Consider the following 23,972-nt stretch of genomic DNA (forward strand, 5'->3'; position numbering starts at 1 on the left):
GGCTTCCTGATTCCCCGAGATAGCTTTGTGTCACGGTAGTCACTGTCTATCTGAATTCTTGTTCCTGAATGTGGTGGGTTGCGTGCATGCGTGTGTGTGTGTGTGTGTGGGGCATGTCCTGAAACCTGCCCTGCCCCATGCCTGGCACCTACAACTGGCACAGACCTCCACTAACACTACGGTTTTTGTTCTCAAAGATTTTTCTAATGGAAGATCGTATGCCTCTCAGTCAGGGCTAGTTGACCCCACTTTGTACCAATGGGGCACACCGGTCTTTGGAAGAGCCCGAGCCAGCCCTGGGTGCCCTCTCCTATCCACAATTCCCAATCTGCTCTATACCACACTGCCCAGGGGACAGAATTCTCAGTTCAAACAGCTCCCCTGTGGGAGTCATACCTCAGCCGCCATCCCGGTTGGATGGCACAACTCCACACACTCTGCCTGGGCTCAGGATGCCCAGGGAGGAGAGGCCGAGATGAACAAGTGCCACCCTACCCAGCCAGCCCGGCTTGTGCTCCACTCTGACAAATGTGGGAGTTATAAGGGGCCCAGATGTGGCCCTCACACCAGTGTTGGGCACAACGATCAAGAACTTATGACCAGCAGTGACCTACAAGTCCCCTCTTGTCCAAATAGAGGGACATCAGGCACTTCTTTAGACCCTGGGCAGGAAAAGTCCCGAGAACTCCACGGGTAGATAACCACCACACTCCAGGTCTCCCAGAGCCCATGATAATGGCCCCTGTACCTCTTTGCCTATGGTGAGGAAGTGGAGGAGACCCCCAAACAGCCCTACACCGGTGCCTGGCAACACCGTCATGGCCAGGTGGAGGGAGCCCCCATAGCCTGAGGAGGAGGTAAGGGGTTCTTTTAAAGGAAAAGGATCCTTTGCATCCAATAGTGTCTTGTTTGCATCGGCAGTGGCAGGGGTTTCTGGGTGGGACTGAGCCCCGCACTGCAAGAGAGGCCTCTGGGTTTGGTGCAGCACTTAAAAGAAAGATATGGGACCAGGAACTACAGAGCTGTGATCTAGAAGCCTGGCCAGTGTCTCCACAGTGGTGCAGCCAGCTCTGGGTCATCAGAGCTTAGGCTGGCTTTACAGGCATAGGGCTCCCTCTAATGCCTAGGTCCCACTATGACATCTTCTCTCACAGATAAGACAAGAGCTCAGCCGCTTCAGGGCTAATGTTGTCTCCTGGTTCTCTCAGACCTAGGAGCTTACAGCCCAAGACAGGAAGAACAGGGCCCACCCCTACCTCTAGGGTAAGGTCAGAGCTGGCTCCACCCCTCCTACAGGTGAGCAGGCAAAGGAGAGGCAGTGATATGGTGGGCAGAAAGGGTCGAGGGCTAGGGACTGCCTTGCCCAGACCTGGCCAAAAGCTGGTGATGCTGGATGCTACCAAGCCGCCTTCAAGGCTGGCTGGCACAGACAGGGCTGCTGTGTGGCTCTTGCCTATGCCACAAACTCCTGCAGGGGTGAGTCTTCACCAGGCTAGTCCAGGAAGAGGTGGTTTATGAACTTCTTGCCATTGGGAGGAGCCCTGGCCTCTTGGGGCACCAGCAGCTCCAGCAGTGCACAGCAGCCCCAGGTGTAGCCAGGTGAGGTAGTCAGAAGGTATCAGGAAGATGGGTGCAGATACACTTCGGCCAGGCTGCGGAGGTACTGGTCCCCCCTGCGGTCAGCCTCTGCCTCCCCAACCTACAGAGAGATTTAGCAGTGTGGTAGTTCTCATCCCAACTACTGGTGTTTTTTGTCTGCTACAGTTCCAGGACCCCAGCTCTACCCAGACCGTTCTGATTCTAGCATGGCCAGCCTGTCCTGGACCTGATAGGCCATCCTGATGGTGTGCTGTCTAAGTGCTCATGAAACGCTTCCCTCTAGGCCGCCCCATCCTGTTTCCTTCACCACCCAGCATACTACAGCTCTATATCCCAGCCCACCTTAATCTCCCTGATATACTAGATACTTTAATGGTCCCCCAGGCTGGGCTGTGGGCTCCTATGTGGCTCTGGTGCATTCTAGGAGTTCTTTGGAGGCTCCATGCCACAGTGTAGGACCCCTTTGGGGTCCACACTGGCCCTAGGGGTGCTGTCCAGCTGGTTGCCTTTCTGAACGTGAAGCCTCACTACTTTGAGGATTTCAGGAACGGCTCTGGATGTGGTCACCACACACCAGCCCTGGAAGCACCTGAGATTCCAAGGATGGCCATCTTTCACTTAAGCACACTTGTCCACAGACTGTGTGGGTCCCATCAGCTGACAGCAGCCTCCACAGTGATGCTCAGAGTTATGCTTTTCAGCCATGGTAGGCCGTTGGATCTGCCTGGAGGACCCTGACACACAGTGGAGGTAGGAGGGCGATGCACAGGGTGTGTTGTCCGTGGGGCTCTTGGAAGGGCACCTCCTCGTTTTTAAGTCAGTCCTCCGGAGTTGAGCCTCTAGCTGAGAGCCTCAGGGTGCTTTGGGAGGGTGCAAGCTCCTCTCTTAAACAAGCTGGCTCTACTCCAGGCCTGGACTCTGCTCTGACAGCCCTCCCAGGCTCTCTCCTCCTAGTTTCTAGCTCTGCCTAACTCTCTGTGGGTCCAGTGTCACACTTGCTGGTCAACCATATCCTGGTCTCCTCTTTTTCCCCGGGGTGTTTTGTAGGAGCCTGCAGGAGCCTGCATGCCAGGCCGGGAACATGGAGCCCACGTTGTCCTCGGCCTAGGTTTTACGGGGCCTCTGGTTTAGTCTCTCTGGTGCCTTAGGGTAGTGGGAACTCAAGGTCTTAGGCCCCTGGGGGGGGGGCGCTGATAACAGCCCTTTAGAACCCACATGAGAGGTCAGTGAAAGGTGGAAGTACATGTCCAGCCACTTGAGGGCTCCACACCGCCCCGGACCTGGTGTGCCACTCAGCAAGCCTGCTCACTTAGGCTCTGAGGCTGGAGCAGAGTCACTGCCAAACCCGCTCTTCCCAAGAGCCTGGCTGTACCTCCTGGGCTGCCTATAGGGGGCCTCTCCAGGGTGCAGAGGGCCCAGTTTGGAAATCTAGGTGGGCAGAGGGCGGGAACCATGAGGAGACCTTACCTGGGGCATGGTCTCCGCCCTCTGGGCCCCATGTCCTGATCAGCATGATTCACACTCCTGTGAAGGGCTCTGGAGAGCTGCTGAGAAGAGGCAGAGGAAGAGAAGGAGGATGAGGATGAGGAGAGTGAGCAGGACCAAGAAGAGAACACCGCCCATACTCACTGTTGTGGCCCATCCTGCCCTGGGCTCTTTCCTGCCGTAACTCTGAAATAGGGATCAAATGCTCCTCCTCACAGGACTGTCTGAGATGAGGCCATCTGCATGTATGGACTGTCGGCAAGAAAGACACAGGCTGTCTGTGACTTCACACACACAGGAGCACAGAGTCCCAGATGAGCCCGTGGTGTCTGGGCTCCATCTGACATGTGACATCATGTCCTCCCCAGAGTGGCTCCAGTCAGCCTTAGGAGAGGCAGAGATTGCTGTTCATGGAAGCTGGGAACGGCGCCTTCTCAGTGCCCATCTATACTGAGGCCAGGGAGCAGCCAGTGGCTCACACTTATATGATCTCATACTTGGGCCCATCTGCTGGACTGTAGCCTGTGGAGTCTGGACTCAACATCAGAGGCCAGCTGCCCTTTGCCTGGACAAGACTCTGAGCATGTGACCTCAGACAGTGTCAGTGACCGATCTGCCTGACCCTGAGTGGCTTTGTGTGAGAGACTGTGCAGGCCCGAGTGGCCATTTTAGCCTGCATCCGGGGAGTCGGATGAGCATCCGTCAGCTCGGGCTCTTTGCTACCTGGTCCTATAGCTCACCTCTGCTGTTGGCGCAGGTGTCCTGGCTGCTGAAGCTGCTCCAGGAACTACTGGATGGCGTCTTCCCACAGAGCCTCTCGGTCCCTGTGGGCTCATCCACAGACACCTCACACTCCCTGTGCTGGAAGTTGGGCTTGATGCTCGCTGTGTGGGAGCTGCCATGGCTTCTGGAGCGCAGTGAGAGGAGGGAATGTCTGCTGTCCCTGTCGTCCTCATCGCCCAGGCATTTCCTGCTGTGTGGGTCCAGGTCCAGCTCCAGGGGGTCACTGATGTAGGATTCCCGGTAGCCTTTCTTCTCTGTAGAAAACAACATAGGAGCTGGTGTTAGAGGAAGATGAAGTGCCTCCTGCATTCCCAGAGCCAGTGCTGGTCAGAGTCCCACAACCCGCTGATGCATCAGAGCCTAGGTATGTACAGCAAAGCATCACCCTGTGGGGTGTGTGTGTGTGTGTGTGTGTGTGTGTGTGTGTGTGTGTGTGTGTGTATGAACCCTACATGCCCATGGTGACAGCCAGGCAATCATGAGTGGAACTTGTCACCAGCAGCCTTCCAACATCCTCTTGTGATGGTTCTTCAGGCTGTGACACCTTGTCTCTTAGCCACAGATCCATGCTGAGCGGACCTGGTGCCCTGTCACCCAGGGCAGAACTAGTTGAAAACAGAGCGTATCTGCTGGTTCTGAGGATGCACTGATATGGAATATGCACCCAGCATCCTCATGGGCCTTGTGGAGGCCCAAATTACTCAGGGTCCGAGAACCTGAGCTTGCTTTACCCAGCAGGACTGCATAAGGGGATGATTTGACCATGGGCGTGGTTACCAGGTGTTTGGAAGGGTCTACACTTGGCTGTGCGGTATGCTTTGATCTAGCAAGGGGGTGGTCTTTTGCCCCGCCCCTTGGCATTGTTATAAAAAGCCCTTTTGAATAAATGTCTGGGCCACAGGGTAGTGATCCAGGTCCTCCCGAAGCTATCCTGTGTTTCTGTCTTTCTCCTCTTCCCTATCATTGTATCTAATATTTTCTTAGCCCTCTCTCCTCCTCATAGGAATCCTGAAAAAGGTGGGAGCTGGCCTCCCACAGATGGCCCCTGAACAGGGCCATAGGTTCAGGGACCCCCCCAGGGCCTGCCACCTAACACAGGCACGGAGATCCACTCACTCACGAATCACAAATATGTTCAGGTACACTCATCTCTCTCTCTCTCTCTCTCTCTCTCTCTCTCTCTCTCTCTCTCTCTCTCTCCTCTCTCTCCTCTCTCTCTCTCTCTCTCTCTCTCTCTCTCTCTCTCTCTCTCTCTCTCTCTCTCTCTCCTCTCTCTCTCTCTCCTGCCTTTGCAGTGTGAGGCAAGGCCGGTCTCCTCTTAGTGGAGACTTGGAAAAGGAGAGAACACTGGGACTTTGGGCAGCACCAAGGCTGACCTCCCTTCAGGTTGTGTCTCTGGCTCTTTGCAGGGCTAAGGATGTGAGGAATAAGACACTGTAGAATCATGTGCAGAGTGAAGTGAGGGATGGATCATCCCCACTTTTCATCCAAACAGGGGGGTGGGGAGGGATAGAAGATAATGACTACCAGCAATGATGAATGTAACAGAAGGTGCGGCCTGGCTGCCGAGCCCAGAACAGTCAGCCAGCCTCGTGAGAGAGGGGTCTCAAGGACTGATTCGCTATACCTCAGACCCTGGAGAGGATGTGTGGCCGTCAGCTAGGTGTAGCCCAGACCCAGGTGGATATCATACCCACCTTCTGCCTCCTCCAGCTGTTGTAACCACTGCAGCACGGGCTGCAAGCTGAGGTGGAGCTGGTGGGTGGTGCGAAGCAGTTGCAGCAGGTACCGGGAGCGCCAGGCAGAGCCCGTGTAGAACAGCAGCTTCTGTGTTGCCCACAGCCCTTCTGGCTGGATTTCCAGCTTCTTCCCCTGGACAGACAGGAAGGGCAATGTGACTTTACAGTCCAGAAAACTGCCCCAGCAGCAGGAGAGAGGTACTTTATGTCAGCCATAAGCCCCGACTGAGCCCTGGCCCACTGGTGTAGAGAACTGGTGTTCCTGTAGAAACAGGTCTCTGGTCATTGTGACTCAGTACCATCTGTCCCCAGCCTTGAGAAGGTAGAAGGATCCTGGGACAACCCTCCTATATAGGACCTCCCTGTTCACAAGTCTTAAATCCAGGATTTGCAGGGAACCCTGGTCACTGTCCAGAGCCAGCCTGCTCTCCAGTGGAGATAGCTTTGGGAATAAGTAAGAAGGACAGAAGCTGCAAGGTGAGTGCATCTCTAAGGTACCATGTTCTCTCTCTTTGTTGCTGAGTGGGAGCTCAGAAATTGGTGGTGGCCAGAGCTATACATCTCTCAGAGGCTTAATACCACTGTGGCTAGGCCGCCAGAAATTGCCATGAGGACCAACAGGACTGGGAGATGCCTGGAGGTGGGGAGAGGCCGTAGGGAGCTCCTGCCCCCATTCTGAGAATGAAGCTGTGGGTTCTCTGTCCGTTCTCTGTTCTTAGGGCCCCTGAGTGTTGTGGATGCTCTCCCATTTCAGACACCCACCAGAAATGTCACCTTCGAAATATGTGACCAGGGGAAGTCGAAGAGCAGCTGTGGAGCGTGGTCTGCCTCCTGAAAGACAGTAGCAGAGGAATGTGGGCACCAGAGCACAGGTTGGGACAGCAGAAGATGGAGGAGGGAAGAGAAAGGGAAGGACCCTCACCCGATAGATGTGCACTCCTTTCAGAGTGAGTCCCAGGAGGATGGAAGGGTGGTCTTCCTTCTTTTCCTGAAAGGACACAGGTCAGCGGTTAAGGCTGTGGCCCTGGGGCAGGTGGGAGGAGGTCCGTCCAACAGGCTAGAGGCTCCACAGACCAGGGGCTCTATTTAGGCTCCTCTTGTTGCTTTACATAAGCCCAAGCCACCCTGCAGCCCAACCAGGGCACATGCGTGGAATGCTCCTATAGATATTTGAACTTTGTGAACCTCATAGACAAAAGTTCCACCCTTGGTGCCCCCTGTGGGAGACTGTCCCTGAGAACAGAGGCCATGCTGTGCTCAGGCAGTACAAGAGGGGCAGCCAGAGTGGTCAGGCAAAACAGCCCACTGTTAGACCAGACCAGTCATAATGGAGGCTGAGCAAGCTGGGTTCGACAGAACTTCAAACACCAGAGAAACCCAGCATGCTACCTCTAGGACAGCTACCAAGTAACCCTTCAACTCATCACATGCTAACCAGGTCCTAAGGACAGTCCTGCCTACACTACCCTGGAGTCTTAGTCACACTGACAGCCATGGGGAATATACCCACCCCTGCCCTGGGTTCCTCCCACCCTCCGACACCATGGGGTCAACCTTGTACAGCCTGAAGAAGTGGACAGGAACATCCTCAAGTCGGCAGGCATCCCTGATGAAGCGTAGTGTGGCCTCCTTGGGACTCAGGCCCCGCTGTTCACGGTGCATGGCAGGCACATGCCTGAGGATGTAATCAGCTCCCCTGTTGTTGATAATCTGAGGACAGAGCCCCCAGCTAGCTCAGACCCCAGCCTGCCCTTTCTCTGTGCTGACACCCTCCACCACCCTTGGAGTCAGAGCCAACTTCCTAGCTAGAGCCCATGTTCAGCAGAGTGAGTTGGGCCTTTTGCCTTAGCCTCAGATCCAAAGGTGAGGATGCGATGCCCCTTAATCTTTGGTCCTGGTCCCCTCTCTTATGTCACCCAGGTGCCCACAAGGACCACAGAAACAGCCCTCCTTAGAAATTTGTGAAAGTTCCTTTATCCCCAAAGCCACGGCTCTTGGGAAAACTCTCCAATGAGGAAACCATGGCTGAAATCAAAGGGTTGAGGTTCCAATGAGGGACAGAAGTGTGTGTGGCTGAGGGAAGCTTTCAGCAAGGCTGCCTGGCATTGGAGACAGCTCTGTGAGGCAGATAGGTGAGGCCTAAGGCACAGAGGACAGAAAAGGAGAGGGGCTGGGGGTGGGGCAATGGGGGAGAATGTGGGAGGGACCCACAGTCCCCAGAACCATGCCCAGCATGGCAGCCAGGCTAGGATTTTACATACAAAGAAGTACCCTTGCTCAAGACCTCTCCTTCTAGGATGTAGGTGAGAGGAAACTGAGGCACAGAGAGGCCTAGGTCCTTGGGTTTGTTTGTTTTCACAGAGTCTGGGTGGGTGACACCCTGCGGCTGTTGAGCCGGCTGACGTACGTAGGACTAAGGCAGAGCCTGCTCTGGCCATGGTTTCTACACCACGTTGCCAGCCTGTGCAGTGTTATTGTTGGATAGGTGAGCATCCTTGAACTTGGGCCTCTCTGTTTCCCTGCCCTTGCCCCTCCCTAGCCCCTCATCCTCCCCTTATTCATAGATTGCAGAGTTTTCTCTTGGTGAGCAGACACCACCCTCCCCCATCCCCACCCCATCCCAAGGAGGGCACCACACAGCCTTGCTTACCCACTGTGGGAAGTAGGCGTGTGGCTCGAAGTACTTGCCCACATGGACCGACTCCTGGTGGTTTCCCAGGTCAGCCTGTAACCCACAGGCAGCCAGCAGAAAGTAGGCCTCCTCCCTGTGCATGCACCTGGACCTCAGTACCTGCTCCTTCAGGTGGCAGTAGTAGAGGTACCGGGCCGTCTTGTCACTGGAAGGCAGCGGGGCGGAGGGCTCAGGAAGAGTGGATCCCCCCATTGCGGCCAGGACTGCACCCCCTGCCCTTCCCCCCTGCCCTTCCCAGGCCTGGCTTCCTGGTCCACAGGCCTCTGAGGACGGTTGGTGGTCACTTCCTAGCCTGTTCATACACGTGGGCATCTCTTGTTACAGGGCCCTTAGTGAGACAGGGATGAAGTCAGGGGCTTGAAAGCAGGGACAAGGTCTGTCCCTATGGGTGTAGCCCTCCGGCAGCTGGGGTCCAGGTCCAAGTGGGGCCATTTGAGAGGACTCCTTAGTAAGGGCACAGGGGCAAACCCATGCCACAGACTTGCCTCCCAGTCAGCCAGTCTGCCTGCCAGTACCGTCGGCTAACTCAAAGCAGTACGTACCTCCCGAGAACCCCTCCTGCATCTGCTAATATGGCAAGCAGCCTGGCTGCTCACCACAGTACAGGCCTCCATCGTGTTTTTCCCTGCTGAGATGTCTCTAGAACTTTCCACAAAGCCATGCATTCTCACTCTCTAGAACATTCTTCAGCTAGCTACACATGCCCTCATTCCCTATAGCCTTCTATAGTCACATACCTCGGACTCCAGAACCTTCCACACCCTCATTCACCCTTTCTGGTGCCAACACCAGATCTGCACTTTTCAAAGGGCATCCTAAGGACACCCAAGCCCCGCTGGTAACTTCCCAGAGTTCTGCTTGGAGAATATCTAGTTCTTTGATGATCCCTAAAGAGTTCGCTGTTTCCTGTCATCAGGTACCGAGGCAGCCCATTGATCGGAAAGCAAGAGCCTTCCAGTTCTGCACTCACCCGTCCCAGGAACCTCCCTGCCCAAGCGGACCTGGGGAAACCTGGCAGGAAACACAGCTCCCATTTAAAGCTCAACTCCGAGAGTCACCTACAGCCACCAGATGGAGACACGTGCCTCAGCGAGCAGAGATCACATCCTTGTGATGGGACCTCTCTTTTCCCCTAAGCATGCTGGCATTTGCCCGTCTTGCAGTTACCTGATCGCCCTCCCGTTTTCCACATAGAACTGCACTCTGAAGAAGGTGATGAAGGGCGCCCTGGATACCTTATCCCTCTGTCAGAAGAGTAAAGGAAAAAGCAGGAGCCTAGAAAGGAATCCCAGTGAGGCATGCATGGGGTCGGGGAGGCTTCCACAGGCCTGCCTAGGGACGTCTCACACTTGAGTCTTAGTGGTTGTGACAGTTCATTGTATTGTTTTGTCTTATTTTTTCTTTAAAGGGGAAAACCCAAGTGGGATGTCGTCAAAGGCAGTTGCAAGCATCACACTGAGGGCATGGGACTGGTGATCCACCCACCCTCTTAGGATGTAAGTGGCAGGCCTGTAAGTGGCAAGTATGCCAGAGGACAACTCTTGACAAACAGGTGACCATGGCAGTGACAAAGAGTGGGCCTGACCCAGCACCTGCCCATCCCAAACCCAGGAGAACCTCCTAGTCCCTGGCCACAGTGACGGCCCTGGCTCTTTCCTCTGTCCTATGCTTACTTTGTGCATTTCCGTCTTCCAGTCCCGAGAGAAGTATTTACTGAGTTTTCGCTTCAAATCCAGGAACACATACTCATTGTCTAGAAAAGAGAAGTCCAGGGCAGAGAAGACACTCTCATTCTTCCCCAGAATCCCATCGGGCAAGAGCCGAGCCCGGCTGGAGCAAGTCCGTCTGTTGACGCAGAGCTTTGCACCCAGCTGGACTGACGCAGCTGCCTCAGAGGTTGAGTACAAGATACTGTGGGTAAGACATGACAGTCTCAGACTGTGGCTATGACGAGCATCTTCCCAGGGCATGGGCTGGTTCTCACTGTGGGGAGAGCATGCTGACCATGTCTGCAGACCTAATCTGCAGGGCTTCCTGTGACCTGTCACCGAAACTGACCAGTGTTAGTGACCCATGCCACCCTTGCTAGCGGGGCTGCTCTGAGAAGGGGGTTCCTGGAGACGCTTTTTGCTAAAGCAAGCTTTCCTATGCTTCTGGAGAAGACCGTGGTCCCTCTCCTGTCTAAGCTGGAAAAGCATAAACAGGTGCCCTGGAGAAGAACGTAGAGCCCCGGGGGCCTCCCTTTGTCATTCTCACAGACTTGGTGCCCAGAACTGAGGTGACTGTCCCTAGAGTAGACTCAAGAGAGAGGGGACCGTCTGGGAGGCACCGAGAAGCAGGTGCCCTGGCATTGTGGATCTGGTGAGGGATACACGATCAGGTCCAGAGTCACGGTTTGCCATTATCAGGCTAGCCACATTTGGTGGTCATCCACTACCACATCCCAGCTCAGCGGCTGCCTGGCAGACACCTGGCTGGGGCTGGTAGAGCCAAAGGCCAGCAGGACACCTGATCCACGGTCCTGGCACTGGGGGCAACAGCTACCCACATCGACAGGAGGCTGGGGGATTAGAAAATGTACAGACAGCAACCACAGGGCAAGACAAAAGAGAGCGCCCACCCTGGAAAGCTGCCTTTCAGAACAAGGGGACTCCCAGTTTTTGCCCAGCCAGCCTTTCCCACATCCAGAAAGGCAGAGTTCTCAATGAATTCTCAGACTCACCGGCAATCAGCACTGTTCCTGCTGTGGGACTAACCCTGCACCCTCCCATCCCCCCGCCCCGGGGCCTCAGTGGGTCTAGTTGGAGATGAGGCTTCATGAAGGAGTCAAGCTGTAGAGAGCTTGTCAGGGGAATCCAAAGGACAAGCACCCTTCCAAACTTGGACTCAGACAGGGAAAGACAGACACAGAGAGACAATGGGAAGGCACAGGGAGGAGGCTGCCACAGGCCGCAGAGAGGCCACAAAGGATCCGGCTGTTATCACATTGACCTCAGACTTCCAGTTTACAAGACCTCTCAGGTCACAAATGTATGTGGCAGGCCAATTAGAACAGTGTTCCTCCACTACCTGGGGGTTCTCCGGAAGTGTTAGGCCTGACTCCATGCCTTTCCCGTGTCCTCAGGGTCCAACCACTCTAGCTCCAAGGACCCAGGACTCTGACCAGATAACTTTCTTATCTGGTCGGCCTGACCTTCCTGTGTTCAAGAAGCAAACTCCTCAGTGTGAAGGAGTTCTCCCTCGGGCAGGAGAATGTGCTGGAAGATGAGTCAGGGTTGAGAAGAAAGGAACTATCCACCAGGAAAAGACACTGAATGTCACCAGGAGCCAGAGGCTGGTTGGCTGTACACTGCGTGGTGTGGACTACCAACCTGGAAAAGAGGCAGAAAATGGACCAGAGCTTCCAGGGTGGGGAGAGGGATGGGAAGACGGAGCCCAGGAGCTGGCACGGTGACACTGCCAGGCGGTACTGTGGGTTTTCTCAAACCCAGGAGCGAGCCTCATGTTGACCACGGACTCTAGGTGACGCTGCTGGGTCCCTGTAAGCTCAGGGACTGTGAAAAATCTCCTGTCCTCTAGAGGATGTGGTTAGGGTAAGTGGAGGAACATGGGGTGTTTTATACTTTCTGTTCAGTTTTGCTATGAAGCTAAAGGTTTTCTAAAAAACAGAGTCCTAGGGCTGGGGATGTAGGTTCTCTGTGGTAGAGTGCTAGCCTCTCTTATGTAAGGCCCTCAGTTCAATCCCTGGAACTGTCAAAATACAATCTTGTCTGCCTCCACGTGACTTGAGCAGTGTGGACAGTGGTCCCCAGGGGGACTCTGGCCCAGAGGTCCATGATTCAGCGAAGGAAAAGCCTGCAGCTTCCTCCCACTTCCAATATCCCAGCATCAGGAGAGGCCTGGATAAACCTCTTTAAATCAGAGCCAGTTGCTAGGGCAGCCCCATGAGGTCATTGGGGATTCTACATAGCCCAGGCAAGCAGGGTCTGCTACACACCCAGGGCTGTATCCCTGTGGGCGAACTGTTTCTCTTACAGGTCCCTTGGGCATGGCAGGCTGAGTACAGGTTCTATGTACAGCCTGACCCAGGAATGTGGCCACATTCCAGATTTAATAAAATGTCTAGCTGGCTGCTTGATGTGACCTGGGGCCCCTGTGGAGGGGAAAGAGCTGGGCCCTGTAGCCAGCAGCTCCCCCAAGGCAAGGGCTGACCCTGCAGTCAACATCACCCTGTAGCCAAGACAGAAACCGGGATGCATCATCACCCTTGACAGCCGCCCTGCTGGGTAGAGCTGCACTGTGGGGCCCTCCATAGAACTCCAGGAGGCCACGTGAACTCCTTAGCATGCTTAGGTCCTGAAATGAGTAGCCTGGGATGGGTAGGTTGAGAAAGAGAAAGTATCCAGTGGGCCAGGGAAGAGGAGATGAGCAGGAGGATGACACAGGAGTAGACACCAGGGGTGGGCAGATGGAGACCTTGTTCATGCAGGGAGGTTGCCTGGCTATGGACCTGTGGAAGATGCCCTCAGACTAGCCTCTAGTGCAGTAAGAGAAATCCTTGTAGCAACACTAGGGGAGACAGAGCCTCCTGAGACCAGCACATCTCAGGATCAACACTGACATTGAGCATGGGTGTGTCTATGTGGTTAGGCCATCTGCCAGATAGCCCTTCCTGGTTGGATAGATTTCATCCAGGCTCCTGAAAACTTACAGAGCCTAAGTAGGCCCGGAAGGGTGGACAGCTGCCACCCACAACTTTTGGGCTCTAGCTACAGCATTGGTATCCTGCCTGTAGACTCCAGACTTATTAGTCTCAGTCTCCTGAGCTCTATCACCTCCCTCTGACCCTCCTCACCTCATATAAATAGATGTTTCTCCTGACTGCATCTCTGGAGAACCCTGTGCAAACAGACTTATCTTCAGGAGGGGTGTATTACTATAGGAAAGAGAAGGAACCGGCTGTATTCCCTGGTTCCAACTACAGGTTCCCCAAGCCAAACGAGGTAATACCCACCCCAGAAGCCTTCCCAATCTCTCTGCAGTGAGAATCACCCTCTTAGCCTGAGGCATGTGTACCTGGGCACAAAGTGAAGGCCTGTTGACTGGGTAAAGTGTCCAGCTCTCCTCCCTTCTCCTCTTAACCTTGATACTTAGTATGAAGGGAAAGACTGCTCAAAGCCAGTTCCAAGTAGATGGAGAAGGCAGCCATAAGCCTGTCTTCAGAAGTTCCAAGAACCAAGTAGAACGGCACAACTCTCTGTCTTTCTCTTCTTACCCTGTCCCAAGCCCTTGCAAGTAGAGGGCTCACACCTTGCTTGTGTGTTTTTTTTTTCTCCCCTGAGGCATCTCACCACGAATTCCAGGATGCCAGAATCTCATGATCTCCTGCCCTGGGCCCCAGGTCCTGGGATCACATGCCTCACCGCCATGCCTAGCCACCCTTTGCTGTTTGCTACATATCTCAGTCTCAAATGTGTGCCCAAATTATAGATCATGAAATAACTAAAGCAAGGAATTCCAGATCACGCTAATAAGAGTCCAGGTCTCCATAGCAAGGGCTCTGGGGACATGTTAGAGGGGTGTCTATCAGTTCAGAACCTGACTGGGAGGAGTGGCACGCTCAGCTCAGCTGGCAGCCTTCTGCTCTCTTCAGGTCCCCAAGTGAGCCCAGAGCATGTCACCCTTGTTCAGAGAGAGTCCTTAGTTCAGCTCAGAGGAAGGGAACCGTAAGTTCTTTCCTTGCCCATGTCCCGACCACTTGTTCCCTGAGTTGGTGAGACATCTGGCATGGAAGGAGATGGATGGTAAGGCTGGTTGGCAGGAGTTGAACCCCTCCCATGAGGAATGTTCCCTGCTGGGAGAAGGCACAGTCTGAGCAAACATTCACTCCCAGTCCCAGCAAGCCCCAGTGTGCTCCCTGGCTTCCTCAGCTGGGGCTACTCCACCTTGCAGGCCCTTCCAGGCCCCTCAACTAGAATAGACCTGGACTTACAACCCATGGCCCCCTGCGACTGCTCCCTGATTTCCCAAGTCCATTTCCTAGGTGTGGCTGCCCAGCTGTCAAAGTCCTAATGTGTGGACAGCTCCTGGTAATGACGTTGAACCTCAGCTAAGAAGACAAAGGTCACAGAACACATGGCCTGGTCTTGGTCCTACCATGGGGCTTTGGCCTTGCACACTAGATACCAGTTACCTGTAGTAACTTGGCATCACATGATCCCAGCCTAACGAACCCTTGGCTTTAAAGTGAATCTCCAGGGAAACTGAATTCTGGGGTTCTCAGGGAGAAGCGCCCCACCTCTCCCAGGCAGTGCCCCACTGACTAGCACAGGGCTACCCACCGCAGTTGCTGGAGTCTCCTTCTGTGGGGATTCTACCTAGCACTCCCTAGGGCTTCGCCTTCATCACTTCATCATCCCACCTGCTGTTCTAGGGCCCAAGAGAAGCAGGCCTCAGGGACCTGCAGGCAGGACACAGGACAAGTCCCAGCTGCCTTCTCTAGAGCAGCACCCTGGAAAGGCCTTTAGACCAAGGATCATCTCCCCTAAGAGGAGCTTCACACACAGTGGCCATCACAGCCCACGGGAAAGGGAGCTTTGCGACTTTTCTGCACCAATAAAAATAGCAGTGTCACCGGGCGGTGGTGGCACACGCCTTTAATCTCAGCACTCGGGAGGCAGAGGCAGGCGGATCTCTGTGAGTTCGAGGCCAGCCTGGTCTACAAAGTGAGTTCCAGGAAGGGCGCAAAGCTACACAGAGAAACCCTGTCTCGGAAAAAGAAAGAAAGAAAGAAAGAAAGAAAGAAAGAAAGAAAGAAAGAAAGAAAGAAAGAAAGAAAGAAAGAAAGAAAAATAGCAGTGTCAGTGCAGAGACTGAATACAGAGACCAGGACACAGCAGGCAGATCTGCATAGAGCTGCTTCCACAGAGAGTGTGATGTAGTTGGGGGATGCCGCCCCCTGCTCAGACACGCCACTTCCATACTGCCTTCCATGGCCAGCTACTGGCCGGGCCTGCCTAAGCTCCCCATTTCTCCTGTCCCTTCTCTGCTGGGTTGGAGCTCCTTGGTCTCCTGTCCAACTTGGTTCTTATATTCACGAGCATGTGAATGTACAGGTGTGCGGGGTGAACACATGCTTAAGCATGAGTGAGTGTGCCTGTGTGTTGATGTATGGACATGCACTATGTGCATAATTATTCACATATGTTCAGCAGGAAAGTATGGGCATGTGTGTTTGAATGTGTATGGTAACTGCGTGTGAATGAATGTGTGAGGGAGTCCGTGGTTGAACTGTATGTGTATGAGAATATATGGCATGTGGTATGTATATAGTGCGTGATGGGTGCTTGTGTTATGTGTGTGGTCTATATTTATGTGCACGTTTGTGATGTGTGAGTGTGTGTGTGTGTGTATACACATATGCTCTATACTTGTGTGAGTAGTATATACATTTTGTGGTGTATATGTACAAGTATTTGTGCATGTGTGTACATAATCTGGACATGATGGCCCAGCTGCCTGTTAGCCTTATTGGTGTATCTGTGGGCAGGGTCTGTGGCAAGGCAGATACACCCGAATTCCAAGGATCCCCTTTTCTTGCCCCTGGGTAGCCTGTGCTGGGGTTGCCAAGCAACGCTTACTTCTGATTATGCTGAGGCCAAAAAAGTGGGCTTCTCGAATATGTGCCATGTCACACACCTGCTGGAAGAGCTCTTGTCCTGTGGCTGTGACCTGGAATAGAGGGAGGGCTTAAGACACACGCAGAACTTCCCCGTAAGACCCCTGGATGGCAGGGATACTGGGTCAGAGGGGAGCAGTGTCATCTGCTCAGGCAGGGGATGGAGCCAGGGACCATGGCCTGGGCCCCTCAGTTGTTTCCAAAGCACAAATTTAAACATTGCTCTCCCAGAAGAACAGCCTTGGGAGTGGACCTTGTTGTAGCATTTGCTGGCTTCCAGGTAGAGGTGAGGGCCCTCATGCAGTAGCACGCCCCTCCCTGTCCCCGGGGCTGAAGAGCCTAACTGAGGATGACACAATTCTGTACCCACAGCCTGGATCGCAGTAAGCATGAAGGAAAGCTAGGGAAGAAACTGTGTGGCCCAGGGAGGAGGGTGTGCCCGTGACACTGCATCCTTCCTGACAGTGGAGATGACTCAGAGAGCAGACTCAAGAAGGCAGCAGCTAGAGATCTGTCAATGTGGCAGGGGCAAAGGGCAAGAGGATGGAAAAGTCACACGCAGAACCCTCTGGGGCCACCATGTTCTCTCATATGTGGTCACCATCATAGAGAATGGGAGACACAGGGTACTTAGAGGTCGGGCAGGTCTCACATAATAAACTCAGCCTGCAGAGGCTCCAGACACCATGAGGGACCGGGAAGCCCATGATACTGGATACAGAGTGGGCACCAAGCAGCCCAGCACCCTGTTAGATGTTAGACTCCAGGTGAATGGTCAGGTTGGTGCTTACTATGCTACAGTGGGTACTTCATCATGAAGTGGAGGTCCCATGCACTCTTGTACCTGGAGCTTCTGATACACGCCCCTGCTGTCACTGTTCCCTCTAGACACACAGCCTCCGTGGTCCACCCCACAACCCTCTGGACACACGGCTCCTGCTGTCCCCCACCCCTCAAGATGCAAAGTCTCCATGGCCTGGCCTGGTCCTGATGGACCCATGCATGGCCCCTGCTCTCCCCGCTTGTCCTGCCCATCCCTCTGGATGCAGAACCCCGCTGCTTCTCCACTTACCTCCACTGACAGCCGCAGTTGTTCCCAGGTGGGCAGTAACACTAGGATGTCCCTGAGCTCTGAGCTCATCTCAGAGTCTCAGGTATTGGTTTCTGTGGGGGAAGTACACAAGGGCTCTCTCAGAACCAGGCTTTGTCCACTGCTTCCCGCAGAAGACAGTGAGCTAGGGACTGGATAGTCCTGAGCCTCCCACTCGGTGGCACCAGTATGCCAGTTCTCCCATGTCCTCCCCGGTTGTCAGTGCAGGGGGGGTGCTGTCACCTCCTGTACGCAGCTGCACTGTCTCTGCTGGCCCTGTCCAGACACTGTCTGGGAAAGACCGGGAACCCAGTGGCTGAGCAGGGACAAAGGTCAGGGCTGTCATTCTGGGTGTGTGGAGGCTGCAGGAATGCAGACAAGCAATGGCACCACTCCCAGGCAAGATGCAAGGCCGGGAGTACTGTGTGTCCCGGCAGGAGGTGATGGAGCCCTGACTCCCATGAGATGCCCCTTCAGCTCCTCAGAGGATGGGCAGGACCATACACAGGCCAGAACCGTAGCATCCTTTTCCTCGGGAGCAAGTGGTGAAGGCCAAGAAGTAGGCCATGCAGTTCACAGTGAATGGACACTAAGAAGTCACAGCTATGTGACTGAGCAAGACATCTGCCACCAGCCAGGAGGGGCAGGCACCTGGGAATACTAAGGATCAGCACTCAGCAGGGGGCAGGTCATTCAGGTATAGAGGTCTTTCCTGTCTTACTTGGGGACAGCATTAAAGAAGTCCTGCTTCAGAATCCAAGAGAAATAGTTTGACACACAGCAGGCTCTGAACAGGCAGGGTCCAGGCCAGGAACTTAGAGTCTAGCTGGGAGAGCCTGGCACAGCTTGGGGGTAGCTCAGACCCTGCTGCCAACCCTCTCCGCTCAGGCTGGGGACTTACTCCCTGCTACACCATGGATGCTTGTGGCTAGCTCTCTTCCCCATCAGGTAAAGTCAATGTCCATCACACTGAGATAATGGAAAACATCCCCTAGAACACAGATCCAGGCTCTCAACACTATACCACTATTCCACTGTGTTCCCAGAACCTGTTCCCTGTCTGAGCAGGAGTCACCCCGAAGGCAGGCATCAGTTCCAACACAGCAGTGAAGTACAGCTGGTTACTCTTCCAACTGTGTCTGCAGCCAGGAGGGGACCATTGGCAGCACCTCCACCATGTGCAGCACCCAGGGGTCCTGAGAGGGCAGCAGGAGTCATCCCGGAGCCAGAGTCGGATGCAGTGGCCAGTACTGGGCCAGGCAGAGTGCTGGTCTGCAGTCAGGGGCCCTGTGGCTGATGCACTACAGGGTAACACTTGGCAAGCGGGTCACACACATCTCCAGATTCATGTTACTACCGATACATGTGATAGATTTTCTAAAACAGGTAGTCTCTGGTGGCTCATAACCCAGGACTCACAGGCTGTCCAGTACCAAGGGCCATAGCAGCAGCATGCCTGGGAAGTGACAGGTTCACAGAGAATGCACCAGTTCCTGAAGATGCCCCGAAGCTCCCAGCCAGGCAGCTGTAATGCTCTACAGCGACTGAGCCTAGCCAACCCCGGTTACCCTGTACAACAACACCCCGAGGACCACAGGCAGGGACCATGGTCCTCTAGCTCTGCAAAAGGCGACAGCTTTGTGTCTTGATGAAACAGAAATGTGACTAGGCCCCAAGTGGGCACCGCTCCTCAGCACCACCTCTCAGTCTCTGCGGGGATCTGGTTCCAAGTCCAGGAAGCTAAGATCCACAGATGCTCAGGTCCATTACACAAAATCATAGCTTGTCTGTGATGTCCCTGCTCCTGTGAGCTCCTCTGGGTGGCTGGTAACATCAAAGTACACACTATGAACATACTTGTCGTGCTGCACGTTTGGGGGAATAGTGAGGGAAAGGGCATGTGCCCAGGGCATGTAGTATTTTTCTTCAAATATTTTGCATGCGCATATGTGTGTATATGTGGGGGTGGTGCGTATATTGATGTGGGTATATGGGGGTGGAGCCTAGTGTGTGTGTGTGTGTGTGTGTGTGTGTGTGTGTGTATGCATGTGCATGTGTGTGGGAAAGTTAGAGCTTGGCATTGGCTGTCCTCCATCACTCTCCACCTCGTTTTGTGAGACAAGGTCTCTTCACTGAACCCAGACCTCATAGATTCAGCTAGACTGGTTTGCCAGCAAGCTCCAGGAATCCTCGTGTCCCTGTCCCCAACCCCGGTGCTGGGATAACGGGCATGGGTTGCACCTGGATTTTTATATACATTCTGGGAGATCAGACTCAAGTCCTTGTGTTTGAGTATCAAGCACTTTACTGACGGAACCGTCTCCTCCGCTCCACTTAAATATCTGTTACTGGAATTTGGTCGGATCTGCAGTTGTAACGCCTATACATGTGGGTGCCAACCCCATGTGACATATTCTGGTTTAGGCTGATCAAGGTGGAGGCACTGGGCTGACTCAGGCTGTGACTTCACACTGCATAGGAGCACAAGGAAGAAAGGAAGCTACTTGCTCAGCTTCTCTCAGGACCCTGGTTCTCTTCAGCCCAGTCCTCCCTTCTCCTGGGCACTTATCTTCTCTCTTCTACCTAGCCTGCCAAGAATGTTCCAGAACCAAAGCTTTGTGGAGATCGACACATAAAAAAGACAGTCTTCAGAGCCAAAGCAGGAGGAACCTTCAGCAATAAAGAGGAACAGAGCACTAACAAGGTGAAATCAGAAACTGGGGTGCTGCCTGCTGATTCTACCCACGAGAAGTCCAGGCAAGGTGAGGTGCCCGGATGGGTGTGCGACTGCCCGTGGAGGGGGCTGAGGTGGGCAGGCTCAGTTTGGAGTTACCCACGCTGTATCAGACGGTGGTAAAACTCCTAAACTTACTAAGATTTGTGAAATTGTTTGTTTTAAAGGAAAGCAATGTTACAGTATGTAAATTATACAGGAGACTGACATAGCCTGACCCCACATGCACCTTTGTGCCTGCATGTGTCTGTATGTGAATGCCCAGAGCAAGCATACACTAATTGGGAATGTACATACCTACACACTGGTCCTCTCTAGCCTCTTGGTAGGAGGCCCTGAAGAGCTCAGACAGGTTCACCCAGTAGAAAAAGTGGCTCCCATGAGGAGCCTGAGCATACTCATCCAAGGGAAGAGCATCCGTAGGGGTCATTCTGTGCTGATGCCACAGTGTGTGTGTTTCATCTCCCTGTCACCTCTCAGCTGTAGTCACATCACAGAGCCTGACGCCCAGGGGAGAGGGGGCTTCCTCGGGCTCAAGCCTGCCGTCCCCCAAGCATGGGCTACCCTTCTCTTCCTAAATGCCTTTAGTGGTAGGTGCTGGGTCAAGACATAGACTGGGTTTGGGATGGCTCATGAGGTCTGTGGGACAGGAGTATGGAATGAGTTGACTTGTGTGTGGGACACAGCACAGGGGACCCATGGGTGGCATGGGAGTCTCTGGAGATCCTGCCCCACTGCCTCTATGGTCGCTCCCCTAGAGATTATGCTACTGGGCCATGCTCTCTAGCAGGGGGCGGAGGTGTTTGAATCAGGAACCTTTCAAAGTTCTATCCAGGAATGCCATGCATCACCCTGGCTACTTTTGAACTGTCCATCAAAACATAGGTACAGAGGGCCAGCTTAGGGGCATGAGTGCCAGCGTCTAGACAGGCTCTGCATGTTCCTTAGCTTCTTGTGTCTCCATGGGAAGCTTCTTCCCTCCATGCCCAGTGCACTCTGATAGTCCCACCAGTCCTTCAAGTGATGGAGAAAGACCTCGTGCAGGGAAAGCCCTGGCTCAGAGCCGGGGCAGGAAAGGTCAGGTCTACCCTGTTACTGGGCTCAGGACTGCTTGAGCCCTGGAGCCTGCAACGCCACCTCCTGTCACTGTTGCCAGATCTCCTGGTTTGGACACAAAGGACCCTGGGATGCACCAGGTCAGTTCTGTGTACCATTCCCCAGTGTGGCCGGCTTCCTAATCACTTGTAAAGAAGCCAGAGCTGGGGGAAGAATGCAGGGTGGGAAGCATGGAGCAGCTCATTCCAGCTTGGCCACTGGGGTGCCCTCCCTAAGTGCCCTCCTCAGCTCTGGACTTTACTCGGTCAGCTCAGAGAGCAGATTCTTAGTGTTCTCTGCATCCAGTTATGAGTGTAAACATTGCTTGCCTTGAGCCACGGAGCGCTGCAAACAGAAGGAATAACACACCGTGAGCCCACTCCTCTTACGGCTGCTTGACTCTGATGGCCAGAGGGGAGAGCTGCAGGAGCTTGCAGACAGACAGACCTCTCCGAGGGACTCCATTTGCTGCCTGCAAGGCACATGCTTCCAACTCTGTCAGACCTGAGTTTTCGGACAAGGTATGTCGAATAGTGTGGCCGTTGACCATTCTTTCAAATACACATGCTGCCTAAACAGGTATCCACCTGTCCACAGTGTCCCACTTACAGAAGGCTGCCTGCTATTCCCTCTGCTCTTCATCCTCGGAATTTGGGGTTATAGTTTAGGAGAAAGGTATATTTTATACAGTTAACACATTTGGGGCCACGGCTGCCTAGCTCCAGGGTTGGGGGGTAGAGATAGGTTTCCAGCCTGAAGGCTGGTGCTGCTTGGGGACTTGAGGTGGGCTCCTTTGCCTGGCAGAGGATGCTGGGGTCTCTAGGTCTCATGCATTTATCCCTCAGCTGTAGACATGAGGGACTCAGTTTGGGCCCCAGTCCCGAGACACAGTCATTTGTGGGCCCTGATGTTGCTTTTAGAAAAATTCTTTGTGTGTCACACATTCAGGTTCCTCCTGATGACTAGTCTTGGGCAGGCAGCTGGGGAGGTATCCTCTGGAGCATGGGTTAACAGGTCTACCAGGTCTACTGACTGGCGTCAGCTATGCTGGGCAGACTTCTGCTCATGTGTTGTGACGATGTCCCTAAGCCTCCCTCCAGGGAGAGAGGATGTCTTTAGGGGAAAGCAGTTCAGGATCACTGAAAGCAGCTTAGCCTCTCAGAAGAGCCTGAAGCCCTTGGCAGAGATGCAAGAGGCTAGTGGCAAGAGACACACACCACTGGGGGTTACAGTCATGTTGGTCTTTAGCCAATCACCCTCATGAGAGTCCTCTGGGTTCTCTGCTCTCCCTCCCCAGCCTGGGTAAGCACATTCTGCTGTTTACTTTCCAAGCACATCCCACACCCCCAGCATGCACTTGGCCTCTCATTACATCACATTAACACACAATTTAATTACGTACTTGTCTTCCCCCCCTTGTTCAGCACCGAGAGCCTCACAGCTGGGAGATGTTCTGCAGTGCCAACCCCATCTCTTGAGTATGGTGTTCACCTTATTGCTCATTGTACACTGGTGTGCACTCAACACTGTGGGAGCCCACCCCAGCAGCAGGCAGAAACACTCTACATCAAGGGACTTAATCCTGGGCCACTATAAATTGTGCCATTAGATTGTTTGGCCATTTTTACCTCTTAAAATAATCCCACCTATGATCTCAGGTGATCTGTCCAAGTAAAACCTGACAAGCAGGTGTGGTAGTGCACGCCTAGCACCCCAGCTCTTTGGAAGCAGATACAAGAAGATTGTAAGTTCAAAAGTCAGCCTGAGCAACAGTGTGAGACCCTGCATCCCACCTCAGGGAGAGGGAGAAAGAGAGAGAGAGAGAGAGAGAGAGAGAGAGACAGAGACAGAGACAGAGACAGAGAGGGAAAAAAAGAAAATGTATTCCATGCCATTAACATCCAAAGTCTGATGCCCTGGCTGGGGACTGAGGGTCTTCTCTGTGGCACAGACTGAAAGAGGTGAGACAGCAAAGAGTGGAGTTGGGGATTTAGCTCAGTGGTAGAGCACTTGCCTAGCAAGTGTAAGGCCCTGGGTTCGAACCTCAGCTAGGGGGTGGGGGTGTGGGAGTGAGGAGACAGCAAAAAGTTCACACTTCAGGATGGCTCCTCCCCCTCCCCTGGGTTTGCCTAGTCCCTCATTACATCATCTGCCAAGCTTGCTGCTGCCCTGCTGCTCCTGCCCTGTTGCTATGGGGACCTTAGGTTCCTAGCCAGAGGTTCCAGGGCAGAGCCCAGCCTGGGAAAGGACCCATGAAAGCTTCAGGATGTAGAAAGGAACACTTCCCCCAAAACAAAGGTGAGAGCAAGCTTTGCCAACATGTGGATTTCACTTCCTGGTTGGACTCAGGCTGGCATGAAGGACGTCTGATGTCACAGCCTTGGAACTTTGTTTCTGAGCAGTATGCACCCAGGAGTGTCTAGTCAACAATGCTCTACATGATGTTTTCTATCCCACTACACTCTATTTAAGCTTCCCTTTAGCATGCCATCTTTTCTTGGGCTGTTTTCCTAGAGATGGATTCTTGCGACAGTTATCTTTGAACTTTAGCACCAGTCTTTCCAAATGTACCAACGTGTGTTTCCCCACCACCTGGGCATCCGTCACTGAGTGACACATGTCCTGGTTGGGTTTTGTTTTTCAACTGGACGAAACACTGGTAAGAGGAGCTTCACTTGAGAAAACGCCTCCATCAGGCTGGCCTGTAGGTAAGTCTGTAGGAATCCTCTCGATTAATGATTGATGGAGGAGGGCCTGGCCCACTGAGTCGGTGCCACCCTGGGCAGATGGACCTAATGGTGTAATTAGGCCTATGAGTCTGTGGAGAGCAGGTAAGCAGCACTCCTCTCCAGGCTGTGCTTCAGTTCTTACAATCAGGTCCTACCTTGACTTCCCTTCATGATGGACTAAAACTGCAAGCCAAAATGACCCCTTTCTTCTCCAAGCTGCTTTTGGTTGCTGTGGGATAATGCTCTTGTACACTGGTTTGATAAAACACTGATTGGCCAGTAGCCAGGCAGGAAGCGCAGGCGGAGTGAGCAGATGAGAATGCTGGGAAGAGGAAGAGCAGAGTCAGG

The 23,972-nt window shown here is 53.7% G+C and overlaps 1 protein-coding gene across 1 annotated transcript; it reads right to left on the reverse strand.

Moving 5' to 3' along the window:
- Positions 1–655: 655 nt before the first annotated feature.
- Positions 656–21,445, reverse strand: Frmd1 (FERM domain containing 1). Its single transcript, XM_059272483.1, has 11 exons — positions 21,343–21,445; positions 17,049–17,125; positions 15,939–16,029; positions 9,972–10,051; positions 9,466–9,542; positions 8,257–8,443; positions 7,161–7,316; positions 6,529–6,594; positions 5,565–5,739; positions 3,825–4,121; positions 656–846 (listed from the first exon to the last, which is right to left on the reverse strand). The coding sequence occupies exons 1-11, from the start codon at positions 21,443–21,445 to the stop codon at positions 656–658; spliced, it is 1,500 nt and encodes a 499-aa protein (XP_059128466.1).
- Positions 21,446–23,972: the final 2,527 nt, after the last annotated feature.

This window comes from Peromyscus eremicus, chromosome 8b (assembly GCF_949786415.1).
Source record: "Peromyscus eremicus chromosome 8b, PerEre_H2_v1, whole genome shotgun sequence".
Lineage (NCBI taxonomy): Eukaryota > Metazoa > Chordata > Mammalia > Rodentia > Cricetidae > Peromyscus > Peromyscus eremicus.

Bases quoted from the DNA above. Each gene is read 5' to 3' on its own strand.
- Frmd1 (XM_059272483.1), bottom strand. From the start codon at position 21,445: ATGGTCAACGGCCACACTATTCGACATACCTTGTCCGAAAACTCAGGT. The intron at 9,543-9,971 runs GTAAGCATAGGA...CTCTTCTGACAG, and splicing joins GGAAGACGGAAATGCACAAA to AGGGATAAGGTATCCAGGGC. The intron at 847-3,824 runs GTGAGCTATAGG...CCTCCTCCTCAG, and splicing joins CACCTGCGCCAACAGCAGAG to GCTATGGGGGCTCCCTCCAC.